At 45.2% G+C, this 19210-nt stretch overlaps 1 protein-coding gene across 2 annotated transcripts; it reads left to right on the top strand.

Annotated features, from left to right (window-relative positions):
* The first annotated feature begins 1195 nt into the window (after positions 1-1195).
* TCN1 (transcobalamin 1) lies at positions 1196-17565 on the top strand. 2 transcript variants are annotated; one of them, XM_088843357.1, is made up of 9 exons: positions 1196-1678; positions 5528-5707; positions 6680-6820; positions 8619-8774; positions 9926-10104; positions 12871-13054; positions 14938-15121; positions 16952-17070; positions 17378-17565. In XM_088843357.1, the coding sequence occupies exons 1-9, from the start codon at positions 1474-1476 to the stop codon at positions 17437-17439; spliced, it is 1410 nt and encodes a 469-aa protein (XP_088699483.1). In that variant the 5' UTR covers positions 1196-1473; the 3' UTR covers positions 17440-17565. The 2 variants fall into 2 exon arrangements, with proteins under 2 accessions (XP_088699483.1, XP_055278789.2); XM_055422814.2 differs by lacking the exon at positions 1196-1678 and adding an exon at positions 2763-2914.
* Positions 17566-19210: the final 1645 nt, after the last annotated feature.

Here is a 19210-nt window from a genome sequence, read left to right as displayed (position 1 = left end):
TAAAGTGATTTGATATAAACATATATTAATCACCATAATCAACCATAATCAAGTAATTAACATATCCATCATCTCATATGGTTACCATTTTTGTGTATGTGAGGGGGAGAACATATAACATCTACTCTAAGCAAAATTTCAAGCTTACAATATAATATTATTAACTATAGGCACTACGCTGTACATTAGATCCCTAGAATATATTCATCTTATAGCTGAAAGCTTGTACCCTTTGTCCAACATTTCCCCGTTTCCCCCAAGCCACAGCCCCTGGCATCCACCATTCTACCATCCACTTCTATGAGTCTGATTCTTTTTAGACGCCACATATAACTGAGATCATACAGTGTTTGTTTTTCGCTAACTTATTTCACTTAGCATAATGCCCTCAAGATCCACTCATTTTGCTACGAACGGCAGAGGTTCCCTCTTTCTCACGGCTGAAAAACATCCGTGTGAGTGTGTGTGTGTCACAGTTTCTTTAGTCATTCATTAGTTGACAGACACTCAGGTTGATGCCGTAATCCTGTCTATTGTCCACAATGCTGCAAAGAACACAGGGATATAGATAACACTTTGAGATACTGTCATCACGCTTGTTTCATAACCAAAGAATTGCTAATAGTTAAAGCTCAGGGGTTTGGTGGACTGGTTCCCGTTTCACTGAGACCTTTTTGCTCTCTTTCTGCCTTTGTTCCTGGTTTGCAAGAAATATATGACCACTGGCCCAAAGAACAAGTGTGCTGATCTGGACAGTGTAATGACCACACTCAAGTTCCAGCATCAGCAAGGCATCTCATGATGAGAAGAGCAGCCTAGCCCCAGCACATGGCCTGCAGCCGTTTCCTGCTTCCCCTCTTCTGTAAATCCTGGATAACACCTGGGGGTTGGGAGTTGGTTCTTTCGGACCGTAGTCCACCATCTCCCCAGGTTGCAAACTTCCTTAAAATAAAGCTACTTTTGCTTAACCAACACTTGTCTCTGAGTAAGGTTCCTTGAGGCAACAAGCAACAGAGCCTGAGTTGTGTAACAATACTGATTTCATTTCATTTGGATGTATACCCAAAACTGAGATTGCTGAGTCAGACAATAGTTCTATCTTTGATTTCTTAAGAAAATGTCATACTGTTTTTCATAACAAAAAGCTATGACAAACCTAGACAGTGTTTAGGTTTAAAAAGCAGAGACATTACACTGCTGACAAAGGTCTGTCTAGTCAAAGCTATGGTTTTTCCAGTGGTCATGTACAGACGTGAGAATTGGACAATAAAGAAGGCTGAGCACCAAAACACTGATGCTTTCAAGCTGTGGTATTGGAGAAGACTCTTGAGAGTCCCTTGGACTGCAAGGAGATCAAACTAGTCCATCCTAAAGGAGATCAACACTGAATATTCATTGAAAGGACTATTGCTGAAGTTGAAGCTACAATACTTGGTTACCTGATGCAAAGAGCTGACTTATGGGAAAAGACTGATGCTGAGAAAGATTGAAGGCAAAAGGAGAAGGTGGCAGCAGAGGATAATATGGTTAGATTGCATCACTGACTCAATGGACATGAATTTGAGCAGACTCCTGGAGACTGTGGAGGACAGAGGAGCCTGGCGTGCTGTACTCCATGGGGTCGCAAAGCGTCAGACACAACATAGCGACCGAAGGACAACCACCACAGCCTTATCAGGTATGAGAGATCTAACAAATGTTTTTTCTCCTGTTCTCGAGGCTGCCTCCTTACTTCGCTGATGATTTCCTTTGCTATTCAGAAGCTTTTCAGTTTGGTATAGTCCTGCTTGTTTATTTTTCTTTTTACTATTTATGCTCTTGGTGTCATATCCAAAAAAATCTTGCCAAGACAAATGTCAAGGAGTTTCTTCCCTGTGTCTTGTGTACGCTATCAGGTCTATTTTCTGGTTTCATTTGGTGGTGTCATGTTTGCCTGCTTCTTTGTAAACTCAAGTCCATTTCCTTTGGTTTGCTTTCTCAATACAGCCCTCCTCGAGAACTCCGCTGGGGTCTTATAACATCCTACCTGAAACCTAAAGTTTTCAGGTTGGAACTTCTGTCCATGAATGACTGCTAAAATTACTATTTCTGTGGGGGGATAGATCAGAGACTTTATATTCCACCACCTTGCTGACCCTGAGCAAACATTTTAAATCCAGAGTATTCGTTAATAGTTTTTGGAAGAACTAGGATGGACGTTTCTTACACGTAGCATGTAGCACCCTTCCTGGCACACTCAAAATCCACATCTGATGTATGTCTTAGTGGATTTCCTCCTGGGCCAGAAAACTCTTGGGGAAAACTCTTAGGAAAAAAACCTTAGGTCAAAAACCACTATGCCTAAAATTTTTAAAAAATTAAAAAAACAAACAACTATGTCAAAGACCTTCCCATGTGCCAAACTCCCCTGTCCTGCCTGCTCCAACTTCAGAATTACAACTTCTGCCTCCATTTTTATGTGTTGTAAGCCCTGCGCCCATCACATTTAATCTCTCAGGAGACATAATTTGCTTATACATCCAGAGTGAAATGGGAAAGAGGGAAAAGTACTGAAAACAGTCATTCACATAATTTATTCTCATTGGACTGAAGGGAATTTGAACCCTAAAGGTTTAAGATGGGAAACAAAGACATATTATTTCCTCATTCTCCCTAGCCATACCTTTCAAGACTTCCTGGTTTATTACGTTATTTGGGAAAACGCACTTGACCGCACCTCCTGGCATTACTCAATATTTGCTTGGGTGAAAGAGACTGAGGCAAACGGAAGTACCCTCTGTCCGTCACCCATAAAGGGCCAGCCCAGCCTCACCACTCCTGAGCACAGCTGGAGAGATGAGACCGTCACGCCAGCTCCCCCTAATGGGGCTGCTATTCTTTTCTCTTATCCCAAGTCAACTATGCCAGATCTGTGGTGAGTATGCTTTGAGCTAAAATTGCTCTAGACTTTGAGCATTTTGAGCTATGAGCTAAAAACAGCATGACACTACTGTGTAGTTACCTGAGAGAAGACCCGGTTCCAATGCTGGACATCGCTGGACTCTATGAGTAACCTAAAGGGTGGCAGGAGATGGTGAGGACAGTTCTACGAAGCTTGTTGTTCTAAGAGGGCTCAGAGATTCAGTATTAACTTGTTCCACTCTTCTTCCTTTCTGCCACAACCGCCCTGTCAAGGAACTGTCTTTTCTTATTCACTTTTAAGAACAGAAAATTCATGATCTCAGAAAAGTTTTCAGATCATGGAAAGATTATCTTGTGACTTTGAGATACAATCTATTTTTACAAAGTTCAACCTGGAGGTTTTGGGTTAACTCCTTGTAACTACACAGAAAAAAGTAATGTTAATAACGTCTTTCAAATAATGAAGCTTGCTCTCGTGTCCTTACTGAGTTTAGATATTCTAAGTTGTACATCCTCCTCTTTTCAACTCTTCCCAACAGGACATGGGTAAAAACCAATCATCTCTCCTTTAGGCATAGGCTCCAGAGAGTGTGTGATTCTATTAAAAAATACTAAGCGAGAGAAAGAAAAGCTGGTCTCAGGTCTAGTGTGACCCCTTAGTGACCGAATGAGCCAGTGTTTGTTAATGTTTACTTATTTGTTTACTTGGCTGTGCTGCGTCTCAGTTGTGGCATGTGGAATCTAGTTCCCTGGCCAGGAATCGAACCTGGACTCCCTGCTCTAGAAGCACAGAACTTTAACCACTGGACTGACAGGGAAGTCCCATGAGTCATTTTAGCTTCATCTGTACATGAAGAATAACCAGAGAAGGTTGTTGAAGAAGGTGATTTCTTAAAGTATCATGTAGCTCACAGGTACATGATTTCTCTACTGGAATTCTTTACCGTGGAACTGAGCTTCCAACCAGGCAAAAGGTGATGCTACTAAGTGGTACCAGCTGCGGCTGCATCTGCCTGGTCTCTCTACAAGAAGAAATCCACCCCACAGCGGAAAGATGAAAGCTCAGAATCTGCCAGCTCTTAACTCTTTCTCCTGGCCTGTCATTTCCTCAGTTGTGGCATAAGAACAGGGGTTCTCCATCGAGCTTTTGAAGTTTCATTCACTGTACAAAATAATTAACTTTGCTTTTAGTAGTTAAGGAAGTTGACCTAGGTTGTTCCTTTACCAGGAACTAAAGAAGTCTATTTCAATGCCAAAAAAATATGCTCAACCAAATCTCAGAGGTGACTCACAATTGTCCAGTTACGCCTGTAACAAACCATGACCTTTCTCAACCACTCCGTTCAGATCTTCCTGACTCTATTAAAGGCAGGTGGGCAAGAAAAATAACATTTCCTGGACTCTCTAAGGATAGTGACAGAATTTGAGTTGAGCTAGAAGCTGCAGTCCATGGGGTCGCTACTAGTCAGACATGACTGAGTGACTTCACTTTCACACATTGGAGAAGGACATGGCAACCCACCCCAGTGTTCTTGCCTGGAGAATCCCAGGGATGGCGGAGCCTGGTCGGCTGCCGTCTATGGGGTCGCACAGAGTCGGACACGACTGAAGCGACTTAGCAGCAGCAGCAGCAGCAGAAGTAATAATACACACAGTATCTTATGGCTTATTTGGTGGTTTCTTGTCCATTATCTTTGGCTATTTCTTGACTTCTTGAAGTCAGGAAAGTTACATAACTTACCCCCAGTTATAAGTTAAGGAATGAAGACCCCAGGAAGAATCTTCCTGAGCCCAAGGTTCACATTCTTTTCACTATTCCCCAAGTCCATGAGATAATCTGGAGATGGGAAGGATTTTCTTAGGTGGTGGTCAAAGTATGCTGAGAAATATTTTCAATGATGGTTAACTCTTCTTCTCCTCCAGATTTCTTGGGAGCTCTGGATTCTCTTTTTAATTCCACAGTATAGGAGGATTCCCTCCATCCTTGCCCCTGGGACTTAGACACATTGAAGGCGAAAACTGGAAGGTTTTTCAAAGGGTCCTTCCTGCTGAATAATGCCCTGATCTTGATGCCTGGCCAGTTGGGCAATCAGACAATGCAGCTTTGGGGTCAATCACTAATGACACGTAGAACTTTTGCCTTCTTTCTCTTCTCTCTCCTTCTTGTCAGCATTAACCCGGGTGAATAAGAAGAAGATGGAGGAGAAAATTACTGAATCCAGAAAGCAGATTGGGTTACAGGTGGGGACTTGGAAGATGTACATTGCAGTCTCAGCTAAAACTCCAATTACCAAGGCCCCTTAAGGACACCCTCTGGGCCTTAGCGGCTAACACACACACACACACACACACACACACACACACACACGAGTTACCAGGCAGGACACAATGGTAAGGCTGAACCAGTTGTTTAAATATTTAACACTTCCATGCTGGTTGGGAAAAAAATAATACATGGCAGAGTGGGGCTCCAGACCTCCCTTGTGCCATTCCAGCAACATTGCTAGTGGCTACCAAGTGGGTCTGTGTCTATGCCATATCCGCTACTAAACATTTTAATATCATTCCTGTTCTTAGCCCTAATATTCTCTGTGTGTGTTTCTTATTTCCTCTCTCCCTTCCACAGAGGTAAATGAAACAAACTTCTCGCGTCTAGAACCTCTGATAAACACGATGCTAAAGGCAAACTACACCAAAGGGATCCAAGGTGCCAATGTCCTGTTGACCCTCAGACTTGTTGGGGTTAAGAGTCGAAACCTAGAACAACAGCTGAGTCAGCAAATCAAAGACGACATAAATAGCAGAGGTGAGTGCTTATATTCCCCGGAATATTTAGGGCAAGACTTACCCATCTGTGAAGATGGTCTCCAGTGAGCCCTAAACATTGTCTGTCCAAGTCATCCCTGGCACATCCATCTTAGCTGTAGAAAACTTGAGCCGAACAGGAGTAGAAATAAAATACTGTACACATGAAAATATATAATGTTATAAACCATGTTACCTAAATAATTTTTTTAATCTAGTCCAAGTATGTAGTGGGGTTTTTTTTAAATAAAGTTCACATAAAATTTTTTAAAATTGGGGTGACAAAAAGGTACCTCAAATCCTCAACCCCCTGCTGCTTACCGTAGAGTGAAGCTTTCCTTCTTTGGGCCCTGAAAATAGGAAAAGCAAAAGAAATCATACACTCTCATCCGTTAAGATTTACATCAGTAAGTTGAGTTCATGACCACACAAGAGCGGGGTCCACAACCAAGAAAGCTGACAGCAGAGAGCTGACCATAGAGTTGTGGAGATACGGACTGGAATTGAGACCAGATTCCACATTGAAACTTTCATGTCAACACTAAGCTTTCTAATGAGTATCAGGGGAAAATATGGCCACCCCTACCTACCCAACAATATTATTGTGAGGATAGGAGGAGCCTGAGAATTTGGGTATTTTAAATACAAGTCGATTATTCCTGTCCTGGCGAGATGGCACCCTCAAGGAGGAAGATCCCGAGGCTTTATTATTTATCTATCTCTGTTCTTTGTTCAAGGATTTCTTGATTCCAAAAAGAGCCTGCAATTCCATGGGAAAGACTAAGGTCTAGGTTGCATTTATACAGTGCTGCTAGAAAAGGCTCTGTTTGGGGGGATAAAGAAGAGGACAATAAAACATTAATAAACAGTAGAATAGGACAAAAAGTGACAGCAATATAAATCACAAGGGAGACAGGAGGCCAAAAAAATCATAAGCATGTACCTTGTTTAACTTGAATACTTTTCTTTTCAGAGACGGAGTTAACCTCGGGACAGCTTGCCTTGGGTATTCTGGCTTTGGGAGCATGTGAAAATCAGGACAAAGAGTTCATACGTGGTGCTCATCTGGTTAGCAAACTTGGAGCCAGATTCCAAGCAGAAATTCAGAATATGGGTGAGAATCACATGCGCAGAGACCCTGGATATCTGTCTTCTCCTCCACTGATTCAGAGCTGTGTGAAGTCTCTACCTACTTGCTCCTTCACTTCTTCACTCCACTCATCCCACCATACCTCTGAAGACCACTTTCCCTTCTTCTTTCTTTCAGATGCGTCCTGAGGTTTCTTTTCCAATATGTTCAACTAAGCACGGACCCTACGTCAAGCTTACCTCACACGGGATGATAAATACACACACTCACATGCAAACGCACAGGTCACAGTTCTCTAGTCCTTCAGAAGCTTGGCTTTCGGACAAATTACACCCGAAATAGCTGATCAGGATGAGACATTGTGTCATAAGTACCAAAGTGTACCCTTAATGATTCTAGTACAAGAACAAAGATGGCAAAAGTACTGAAAACTAGGTGGACCCTCACGGCTACTAGTGAGATGCATTTCTGGGTTCAAGTTCTAGCTCTGTAACCAAGCTCTGTATCTGTAATGAAGATAGTATTTTTAAAAAATTTTTATTGGAGTGTGGTTGATTTATAATATTGTATTATTTCAGGTGTACAACAAAGTGAATCGGTTATATATTAATAGCCATCTGCCCACACTTTTGTTAGATTCTTTTCCTATATAGGCCATTACAGAGTATTGAGTAGGCTTTCCCGTACTATACAGAAGGTTCATATTAGTTATCTATTTTATATACAGTAGTGTGTATATGGACTTCCTTTGTAGCTCATACTGTAGCCTGGAGGGTTGCAGTCCAGGGGGTCATGAAGAGTCAGACATGACGGAGCAGCTGGGCACACACCATGTGCAGAGCCTGGGTGCAGTCTTACTTTTGCTGCTCCAGTATGCTTGCCTGGAGAATTCCACGGACGGAGGCTGCAGTCCATGGGGTTGCAGGGAGTGGGACGTGACTGTCTATACGTCAATCCCAGTCTCCGATTTATCCCTCCCCACCCCCTTATCCCTTGGTATAGCCATAAGTTTGTTTTCTACATCTACAACTCTACTTCTGCTCTATAAATAAGGTCATGTGTACCTTTTCCTCAGATCCTACATATAAGTGACATGATATGCTGTTTGTCTCTCTGTGTCTGACTCAGTATGATAACCTCTAGGCCCATCCATGTTGTTGCAAATGGCAAGATTCTGTTCTTTTTCCTGGCTTAGTAATATTCCATTGCATATATGTACCACATTTTCTTTATGCATTTCTCCGTTAGCTTGCTTCTACGTCCTGGCTCTTGTAAATAGTGCTGCAACGAACATTGGGGTGCACATATCTGTTTGAATTAATGTTTTCTCAGGATACATGCCCAGGAGTGGGATTGCTGGGAGAACAGTATTTTTATCTCTTTAATGCCGAATTGCCTCAGGCGTAAAATAAAAGGAGTTGAGTTGAAGTTAGTGGCCCTTGAAAGTAAAAGTGTTAGCTGTTCAGTCATGTCTGACTCTGAGACCCCGTGGACTGTAGCCCGCCAGGCTCCTCTGTCCATGGGATTCTCCAGGCAAGAACACTGGAGTGGGCTAACAGTTCCCTTCTCTAGGGGATCTTCCTGACCCAGGGATCGAACCTGGGTCTCTTGCATTGCAGGCAGATTCTGTACTGTCTGAGCCACCAGGGAAGCCCTTGGTGGACCTTAAAAGACTTTAAATGCCTCAGGTTTGCTGTTTCTCTGAGCAATCTCTCCCCTCTCTTGTTTAATGTGAAGAAATGGAGATAGAGTAGAAATAAGCTTAAAACGTGCTATTCCAGTACCACCTGCGTGAATATGGTATTCCTTTCCTCCCTGACAGAAGCGCACGATGGCAGCCCGCTGACTAACTATTACCAGCTCAGTGTGGCCCTGTTGGCCTTGTGTCTGTTCAACGGAAGCTATTCAATCGCCAATGTTACTTATTACTTCACTCCTGAAAACAAGAACTTTTATTTTGAGGACCAGTTCTCAGTAGGTAAGTCATTAAACCCAATTCCTTTGGTTTCAAAGACATGGGCACCAGGAGAACTTGTCTTTTATATTTTTCCACCAATAAGTACTTGAATTTTTTCTTTCCTCGATACCATAGTCTTCTCAGAAGAGGATTTTTTTTAGAAGCGTGCATACTGGATGGTTTTTAAGCCTCTTTCTAGAAGTGCAATGCAGTAAAAGGGCCCAGTTCCTTCTCCCACTTTTCTCTGAGTCCCAATGGACGTTAGCTCTCAACTTTAATTTTCCCACTTGTAAAATGAGGATCGATCATGAGGATCATCAGATAAGACATCTTAGGACATCTTTCTCTAACCCACTGGGACCACTTGGATGCCTGGGCTTACTCGAACAGTGGTAAGATGCAACACTTTGATCAATAAAGTGTGTATCCACCGTGGAAAAGGACCAGAAATTTCCCCCTGGATCAGCTTACACATCCAAAAAGAAGTCCCTTTTAGACAGATCCACAAACTCATTTTTCTCCACGAAGCTCTAAGAAAGTCACCATCCAGTGTCTCAGAGTAATCAGGAGAATGTGAACTTCTTATATTTCTCTTTCTATGAGAGGGAAGGCACCAGGCCTAAAGAAAACAGAAAGAACCAAGAAATGAGCCAGAAAAACAGATCTTATCCTCATTTTTGCCACATCCTCCCCATTAAGGTGTTTATTGAATAAACAGTTCTCCTAAGTGCTATTTTCAGATCAGTCTAATGAAAAACCTGGAAATTTACAGACATTTTTGTTTGGTGTATCATCCTTGGTTTTCTCAATTTCTTTGCCAATGTGGCTGAAAGATGAAAACAACCAGGAACGTAAAAGCAGACTGTTTGTATGTTTACACCAACAGATCCATAGGTATTTCTATGACCAAGATGTGAGTTCCTGAGTGCAAGGCTCCTGGTTATCCACGTAAGGAAGGAATCTGGACATACTTGAGAGGTCAGGGAGAGAGGATGGCTACTGTATCTGGAAATTCTTCTCTTGCATCATTAACTAGCATGACCAAGCATCCCGTTCTGCCTGGAGTCCTCCTATTGTTAGTTTTGAAAGCCCCACATACCAGGAATCCACCCAGTCCAGGGTGAACCCTGGAGGGTTAGTCACTCGGTCACCTGTGTTTTGCTTCCTGCCAGATACTGGAGCGATGGCTGTTCTTGCTCTAACCTGTGTGCGGAGGAATACACAGAAGAGGGTGGAAGCGATTACTGAGGATAAAATCGCTAATTACACAGCGTCACTGGTGAAAAAGATCCAGGCCGAGGGAAAACGGGGTCTCTTTGGAAACATCTTTAGCACGGGAGAAGCTATGCAGGCAAGTCAGAAGGCAAAACCGGAGGCAGAGAACGGGGTCATGGCAGAAAGCAGCATCTTCCTCCTTCCCTCCTGGTCTCCTGCGGACTCAGGATCCGCCTGACCTTGTTCTAATCTCGTGTCTCCCTCCCCTGCCTGAAGTGTATCCCTTCTACTTTACTCTCCACATCCAGTGTTTCTATGCTGCTTTTCCTGACTGCATTAAGACATGCTAGGGCCTACTGCAGTCTGTTCTGGTCTTAAACATGTCATTTCCCGCTTTACCACATTCCTCTGTTCAGTGTCTCATCTTCCCTCCCAAATTAGGTTGTTGTTATGGAAATAAGAAGTAGCAGTGGCAGCCACAGCAGCTGATAATTACTGACATTAAGTCACTAATGCACAGCCACCCGATGGGGAAAGAATTCTCACCTCCATTTCCTAGAGTAAGAGCATGAGTCACAGAGCCAGTATATCGCCTAACGGAGCAAAGCCAAAGAGCGATGGAGAGGGGACGGGGCCGGGACAGTTGGTGTCAAGACTCACACTCAGTGCTTACACAGCCCTGTGAATGTCCTTTGAAGACCAGGAGTTTGTTCCTGAGTTTAGTCACTGATCAGCTCAGCTCTCAGGGGCGATACAAGAGGTGAGGAAAAGCATGAAGGGTTTCCCCGAGTCTTTGCTGTGAACTGGGGTCTGCCAGGCTGACCCGGGATGAGAGGGTTTTCATACGGAGAGAAGCAGCAAGGACAAAAGCGCGGAGGTGCCTTCCGTAATTTAGGAAGGTCAGAGTGTTCAGCCCAGCCAGCACAGGGCTCCTGGGAAAAAGGACGAGACGAGGCTGACGATGTAACCGAGGGCCCGGTCCCAAGGACTATCTGCGTGTTGCTCCTCTTTACACTTGCGATGCGAGAAATTAATACAAAGCCGTGGTTTCCTGTTCCGATTTACCTAGAGGAGAGGAGCTTTTAGAAAATGCTAATGTTTCCATCCCACCAATCAGTTAATACGCAAGTTCAGGTGTGGAGCATGGGCTTGGGCTTGATCAGCCTACAGGTGGCACTCATTCACGGCAGGATCAAGAGCTGGTTACCCACCACACTGTTTATAAAGGAAGATATAATGTGATGAGTTTTTTCTAGGATGACCTTTTTCACTTTAATTTATTTTTTGGCCATGTCCCAAAGCATGTGGGATCTTAATTCCCAGACCAGGGATCAAACCTGTGCCCCATGCATTGAGAGCATGGAGTTTCAACCACTCCACCCCACAGAGCTTTAACCCTTGGACCACCAGAGAAGTCGCTAATGAGTTTTCTTTTTGTGTTGTTTTTAATAACTCTCCAAAGAGAAAAAAAACCCGATTGACTACTTGGTCATCTTTAAGAGTTTTCAAGAACATATGAACAGGGGAACTGTCCTTCCTCGAGAAACCGCAGAACAACATCTTCAAGCTCAGTGCACCTGAGTCCGTGTCTTACTCTGTTGTTTAGTCATTGAATCCTGTCCAACTCTTTTTCGACCCCATGGACTGTAGCCACCCGGCTTCTCCGTCCATGGGATTTCCCAGGAAATTAATTAATACCCTCTTAAATTTTCCTGCCCTGTAATTCTGGCCTTGAGTCCAGTTTACATCTGCTGCCTGGAGAGTTTCTGTTCAAGAACCTCTTAGACTTCCCACTGTCCAGCAACCACCCCATGACCTTCAGGGTCTGCCGATCCGGCTCCAACCCTCTTCTCCAGGCTGTCCTCCTGTGATGCTCTGCATGTCCTTTCCAACCAGTCCTCTGAAGCCAGGAGGAATCCTCTGGGGATCTTACTGAAACGCAGACACGCTCACCACAAACAGGCCCTGCCCTGGCTGTTCCTACGTTTTCCCTTCAGTCACATGTTCATCTGTGCATGTCACCGACTGAGACGCCATCACAGCGCCGAGCCCTGGCCTCATATTGCCTTCTCTGCCAAGCTTTCCTCCATCTCACTAATGTTTCTGAGCTCTTCCCCTTCAGAAAGACCATGCCGCCAGACGCTTTTCTTAGGCTTGTGCCGTGCTTAGTCACTCAGTCCTGTCTGACTCTGCAACCCCAGGGACTGTAGCCCGCCAGGCTCCTCTGTCCATGGGATTCTCCAGGCCAGAATACTGGAGTAGGTAGCCTTTCCCTCCTCCAGGGGATCTTCCCAACCCAGGAATCAAACCAGGGTCTCCTGCTTTGCAGGCGGATTCTTTACCAGCTGAGCTACCAGGGAAGCCCTTCTGTTAGGGCAGAGGTCCCCAACCTTTTTGGCACCAGGGGCCAGTTTCATGGAAGACAATTCCATTTTTCTGCGGAAGGGGGTGGGGGGACGGTTCAGACAGCAACTCAAGCAGAGGTTCAGAAGGTAAGGTGGGCACTGGGGAAGGGGAAGGGAAGCTTCCCTCACTTGCCTGAAGCTCACCCCCTGCTGTGCGGTCCCCAGGGTGGGGGTGGGGGTTGGAGACACCAGTCTTAGGGCCTTCATCTTAGGGACTCCTTTACAAGAATCTGCTAATACTGTTTGGTTAACACTGTCTCGGATGGTTTCAGTGTCAGCAATAAAGAGTAAACACGGTAGAGGAAAGGCTGTTCTCATTGACGCTGTGAAAGTCTGAGTGATTAAACAATCCCCACCTCCCCACCCAGACTGGCTTCTAAGCTTCTTGAGAGGTATCTTAGCGGTCTAAGGTGGTCCCCATGACTCACGCTTCCCACGATGTCAGTCTCTCCCGTTCACTCCCATCTTTCCCCTTCTCTCTCTCACAAACACACTAGGCTCTCTTTGTCTCATCGGACTATTACAAAAATGAAGCAAATTGCCGAGAAACTCTACACACCGTATTTTACAACATTTCTCAGACAGCATTTAGCCTGCCGATTGCTGCAGCCCAGATCTTACCTGCCTTGATGGGAAAGACCTACTTGGATGTCACCAACCCTTTTTGCAGCCACAATCCAGGTATAGCGCTAATGAGCAGACTGTTTTGCCTTTCAGCATAACACCCAAGTGTGTAAGACCGAGATGTCCTCGGGAACCAAAATGAACCAGTTAAACCTCTAAAGTGTAACAGTTCCCAGACAGAACTCAGTCCTCCACGTCATCAGGGACTGTAACTGCCAGAGGACTTGTCCTTATCAGCGTGGTAGATGCTGTTCTTGGTTCAAACACTGACAACGAGGCAGCGTTGATTAAAGGATAAGTGTGCTTGCTGAGTCGTGTCCCACTCTTTGGGACCCCTGGACTGTAGCCCACCAGGCTCCTCTGTTCATGTAATTTCCCAGGCAAGAATGCTGGAGTGAGTTGCCATTTCTTGCTCCAGGAAATCTTCCCTGCCCAGGGATTAAATCAGCATCTTTTGCATCTCCTGCATTGGCAGGCAGATTCTTTGCCACAAAGCCAGCTGGGAGGTGACTAAAGCGTGTCAGTCTTTCAAGGGGTGCTTTCTGATTGCTGGATACAGAGAGACTTTGAGCATCATTCCCAACCTAAAAAGTATAACGTCTCCGGCCTTTCATTAGGCTCGATACGTGAGCACCCAGAGACATGATGTTAATGGGGAAAGAATGTGGCAGTGTTATAAGAAAATTATGGCTTGAATCTTTAATCAAACCACTGATTTTGCAACAAGGTATAAAGAAAGGAGACTTTTCCTTCTGTCTTGGTCATTTCTGATTCAGCCACATATAGGTTTAGGGAACTTGGACAAAACCCTAAGCTTAAAAGTTTTCCACTATAAGAAATGCAAATGATAATAGTATGTAACAGGCACTAGTAAAGACTGAAGAAGAAAATTCATGTAAAATGGTTAGCACATGGTGCCTGGCATGCAATGTTCTCTATAAATGCTAATAAATAAAAAGGCAGGGGGTTGGGAAAATAGGGGAGGGATGCCAAGAGATACAAACTTCCTGTCATGAAATAAACACTTCATGGCACTCTAGTGCACAGCATACAGAATATAGTCAACAATATTGTCGTAAGCTTGTGTGGTGACAGATGGATACTAGAGTCACAGTGCTGATCAATTCCTCATGTATTTAAGTGTCGAATCGTGTTTTACATGTGAGACTAACATAATGTTGTGTGTCAATACTTCAATAAAAAATTAAAAGGCCCAGGGACTTCCCTGGTGGCTCAGTCATATGGGATCCACCCGCCAGTGCAGGAGACATGGGTTCAATCCCCGACCCGGAACGACCCCACGTGCTGAGGCGCACCCAGGCCCATGTACCGCGACTCCTGAGCCTGTGCTCCCGAGCCTGGGGGCCGCACTCCCGGGGCCCGCGTGGCCTGGAGCCTGTGTCCACAACCAGAGGAACCACAGCAAGGACAGAAAGAGTGTTCTCCCCTTGCAACCAGAGGCAGCCCCCTACTCCCTGCATCTAGAGGGGGGCCCACAGGAGCAAAGACCCAGCACAGCCAGAAACAAACACAGAAATCAATGGCTTATTTTTTAAAATCACAAAAATGAAAGAAATCGAAAAACACACACAAAAAAAGAGAGAAAAGAAAAGTGGGGGCATTATTGTACCCTGAACCAATGCAAAAAAAGCAATAGTCAGGAGCCTCTTGAGAAACGGGAAACGGGCAACTGGTTTGCTGCAACTGCTGTAAGTTGAGGCAAACACAAGGCTTCACAAGCCGGTGAGTATCTGGTTTTAATTCGTGCTTTAGTTGTCTGAGAGATACCCGCCTCAACTGCTGACCCGGGCTCCTGGTACGAGCCCTCTTCCGCATTGACTGGGAAAGAGTCAGTGTACAGGGCTGGAGAGGTGTGCAGGCGCTGACGTCATTTTTAGTCTTCTGAATAATAATTCTCCTCTCCCTTCTGTCTCTGCCAGTCAGATTCAACGTCAGCACTGAAAAGCCTGACACTGTGACACCTGCAGCTGCACCCTTGGACATCTTAGTCAAATACTCTGTGCGGGTCAATGACACGAGTCACACCGAAGTCACTGTGAGAGCCGGTTCTGTCTTCCTGGACGTGATGAAGGCTGCTCAGAAGAAAAACGAGACTCTGTTTCGGTACGTCTGCACAGTCCGTGGAGCTCTCCAGGCCGGAACACTGCAGTGGGGAGCCTTTCCCTCCTCCAGGGGATCTTCCCAACCCAGGGATCGAACCCAGGTCTCGTGCATTGCAGGCGGGCTCTTTACCACCCGAGCTATGGGGGAAGCCCAATAGATAACCTAAGGTTAAGGAATTTAATGTGATTATCACTCAGCAGGAATACATCCGCACCAGAATACAATGTGCATTTAAAACACTTCTCAGTTAGCAGCTTTGCTGTTCATCCTCATAGCAAAGCAGGGGTTTTAAAAAGGGAGGTGAAACATTTCCTCTTCCAGCACATAGCAGATATTAATTAATAGATAGACAAATAAGTACCAGGGATCTCTCTTCTGTCAGCAGAACTCCTTCAATTAATAGAATCTAAGTCAGACATTTTGAGTCTAGAATAGTGGTTTTCAATTGGTTTTTAATCACTGACCCCTTTGAAAGTCAGATGAGTGGAACTCTCATCCCAGAAAATGAACAAATGCATAAAATGTGTCATTTGTTGCTTTTTATCTTATATTGGAGTATAGTTGATTAGGGCTTCCCTGGTGGCTCAGAGGGTAAAACAATCTGCCTGCAATGTGGAAGACCAGGTTCGATCCCTGGGTCGGGAAGATCCCCTGGAGAAGGAAATGGCAACCCACTCCAGTATTCTTGCCTGGAGAATCCCATGGACAGAGCAGCCTGGTGGGCTACAGTCCACGGGGTCGCAAAGAGTCGGACACGACTGAGCGACTTCACTTCACTTCATAGTTGATTAACGGTGATGTGTTAGTTACAGGTATACAGCAAAGTGATTCAGATACCTGTAAAAGTATCTATTTTTTTCAAATTCTTTTCCCATTTAGGCTATTACAGACTATTGAGGAGAGTTCCCTATGCTGTACAGCAGGTCCCTGTAGGCTGTCTGTTTTACATACAGCAGTGTGTTCATGTCACTGCCAAACTCCCAGTCTACACCGCCACACCTCCACCAGCCACCCTTTCCCCCTCGTAAAGAGAGTTCGTTCTCTAAACCTGTGAGTGCAAGACTTGTCATTTAAATCTGAGGTTTCACAGAGGCTGGGGAGCTTCTCCAGGCCGTCTCCACTTTACAGAAGATTCAGGGACTCCTTACTTAAAGCTCCCTGGCCTAGAGAGGTCAAATATTAAAATGACGATATTGACTTCACCTCTGAAAAATATGGCTTAAATGGCTCCTTAAGCCTAACTAGCGTTTCTTGTGTCTAATAACATGCTCTAAGATGCAACAGAGAAAATCATATACAAGAAAATATGTATCTGTGGGTATATATCATTATACAGCCTGTTCTCAAGTGTTCCCAGGAAGGTAGAAAAATCCGACTAAAGGATATGAAACAAATATCGATTATGTCACTTCTTAATAAGTAAACATGAACTATTAAAGTTTCCTCTCCTTTTTCCTGAGAACCTCTGGGACAGCTGGTTAACACCTTCTTGTACTGTTTAGCAGCTTCAACTGTTACTGTCTTGGGTAGAAGATTAGGAACTGTTGATGGCAAAGTGTCTACTATGGCAGGAGCGGGGGCAGAAACCACAGGCAGTGTTTCAATAATTTGCATGGATTGTAAACGGCCTGCCTCAGAATGACCTAGAATGTTGATAAAACACACAGATTCCTGGTTCTGGCCCAGATCTCCAGAATCAAGGTATCTGGGAAGAAGGCCAGGAGGTCTGTGTATATCGTCCAGTGATTCTTAGGTGCATAAAAGAAGTGCCCACGGAAGAGTTGCCTTTGAACATCCTGAATCCATGTACCAACTCGCTGTTCCCCACAGCTTCACAGTGGAGGAGACCTCGTGGGGCCCCTACGTCACCTCTGTTCAGGGCATAAGGGCCAGCAGTAATGACAGAACCTACTGGAAACTTCTGAGCAATGGCCAGCCACTGAGCCAGGGTAAGGGAGAGGACGAGAAACAGCCCTGCAGAGTGAGGCGCCCTGAGCGTTCACGTGTGAGTGTGTGAGCTTCGGTGGGGAACACGCCAAGGGCATGAGAGTGTGCTCAGTCTCACAGTCGTGTCTGACTCCCTGTGACCCCATGGACTGTAGTCCAGCAGGCTCCTCATCCGTGGGATTTCCCAGGCAAGAACACGTGGTGGCGGGGGTTGCCGTTTCCTTCCCCGAGGGTCTGGGAGAGTCAGACCCATTATTTGATGACTTGGTGATCACATCATTGGACCCACGTCTCCTTCTTCCTTTTCAGGAGCTGCGAGTCATGTTGTTCAAAATGGAGACAATTTGGAGGTTCGTTGGAGCAAATACTAATAAATTCAAGCCTTCCTCAGCTGGGTCTGAGCCTTTTGTGGTACAATTCTATGTGGAAATTGATCTTACATGGTCCTTTTCATTTATATCTCAATCCTCACAGCACATCAATAACCTCTACTTCTCTTTTTGAGTGTCCAATAAAAGACCAACAGCTACACAAAAAGAGCATGTTCTAATCATTTAATATCAAAGGGAATTACTATTAGAGGGAAGACTACCTCAGGAAGAAGCAAAGTGAAAAAGATTAGACCCGCCTGTCTAAGGAGTTCTGTTCACGGTTCCCCTGCTATCTCGGTGACCTTGGGCAACTGGGGGAAATGGAGATAAGGTTCTAAGTCAAATGGTACAGCAGCAACCTGTGAGATCAAGGAGGCGTCTCATGGGGAGACGGAGCTCTCTGAGACCCGGGGGCAAGGGAGGAACTGAGGAGACACATTGGCCTCATACAGGCAGCGGGTGGGTAGAGAGAAAATACTGCCCAAGACAAAGTAAAATGTGCAGCCTATCCATAAAAGTCAGCGCACAAGGTTTGAGGAACCGTTTCATCCCCATCGCCAGCTGGCTCCCCTAGGTCCCACTTCTCGTATTATTTCACCATGAAAATCACTCTCTTAGGCACATCACCAAATCCACATGCAAAAAAAGAAATGACTCCAATGTTCAGTTCAGCAGAACTCACCTGAAAAAAAAAGTTGAATCATGTCTAAGAGTGAACTGGGTTACACCGTACACCAAGTACCTGAGCTGTGGCCGCATCCAGGCAGGAACAGAGACGCCTTTAAGATGCCAAAGGTGCTTCAGATGAAGCACAGAGCAACCCACTTAAAGTCGCCTGCACGGGACGCCCCAGGTGGTCCGACGCTGAGACGTCACCTCCCAGCGCCACGGTGCAGACTCGATCTCTGGGTGGGGGCCTAAGGCCCCCCGTGTCTCATGGCCAAACGATGAAAACAGAAGCAGCATTTTAACAGACTTAATAAAAACCTTACAAATGGTCCACATCAAAAAAAAAAAAAAAACCTTTAAAAAATGTGATAATAGCCTCCAAAAGGAAGAGGCCTGCAGGTCGAATTAGTGAACTTATTTCAGCAACATCTCCCTCAGGTACTCAGTATACGGCGTAACCCAGTTCACTCTTAGACATTTCTCCTTGTGTTTGCAAGATTCTCTTCCTTCCTCCCCCACCCCCCGCCAGCAACCCTGCTTCACGGTCAGGGGCTGAGCACTCCTCCTGCTTGCGGGCACTGATCGTCAACTGTCAGGTGCAACTCTGCCCTGGTCTTCACGAACCGGGTGTGAAAGAGTTCTTCTCAGCTGGACAGCAATGGAGTCCATCCTCTGAGGTCTGCGTCACATCCTGAAAACTCAGTTAGAGGCCGGGGGACTTCCATGGTTCTGTGAGCACGGGGGGCCCGCTGTTAGATATCTTTATAAACCACACAGTCTATGTGAAATTGGAGAATAATGGCTTAAGATTGTTGTTGCTGTTGTTCAGTGGCTCAGTCATGTCTGACTGTTTGCGACTCCACGGGCTGCAGCACACCAGGCTTCCCTGTCCTTCACTCTCCCCCTGAGCCTGCTCAAACTTATCTCTGTTGAACCATCTCATCCTCTGTCGTTCCCTTCTCCTCCTGCCTTCAATCTTTCCCCAGGATCAGGGTCTTTTCCAATGAGTCAGTACTTCCCATCAGGTTGCCAAAGTACTGGAGCTTCAGCTTCAGCATCAGTCCTTCTGATGAATATTCAGGACTGATCTCCTTTAGAATGG

Source organism: Moschus berezovskii, chromosome 14 (assembly GCF_049115385.1).
Source record: "Moschus berezovskii isolate FMDL1 chromosome 14, NW_MosBer_1.0, whole genome shotgun sequence".
NCBI classification, from domain to species: Eukaryota; Metazoa; Chordata; class Mammalia; order Artiodactyla; family Moschidae; genus Moschus; species Moschus berezovskii.
Note: the sequence above shows the minus strand (reverse complement) of the source record. Positions and strands in the feature narration are given on the sequence as shown.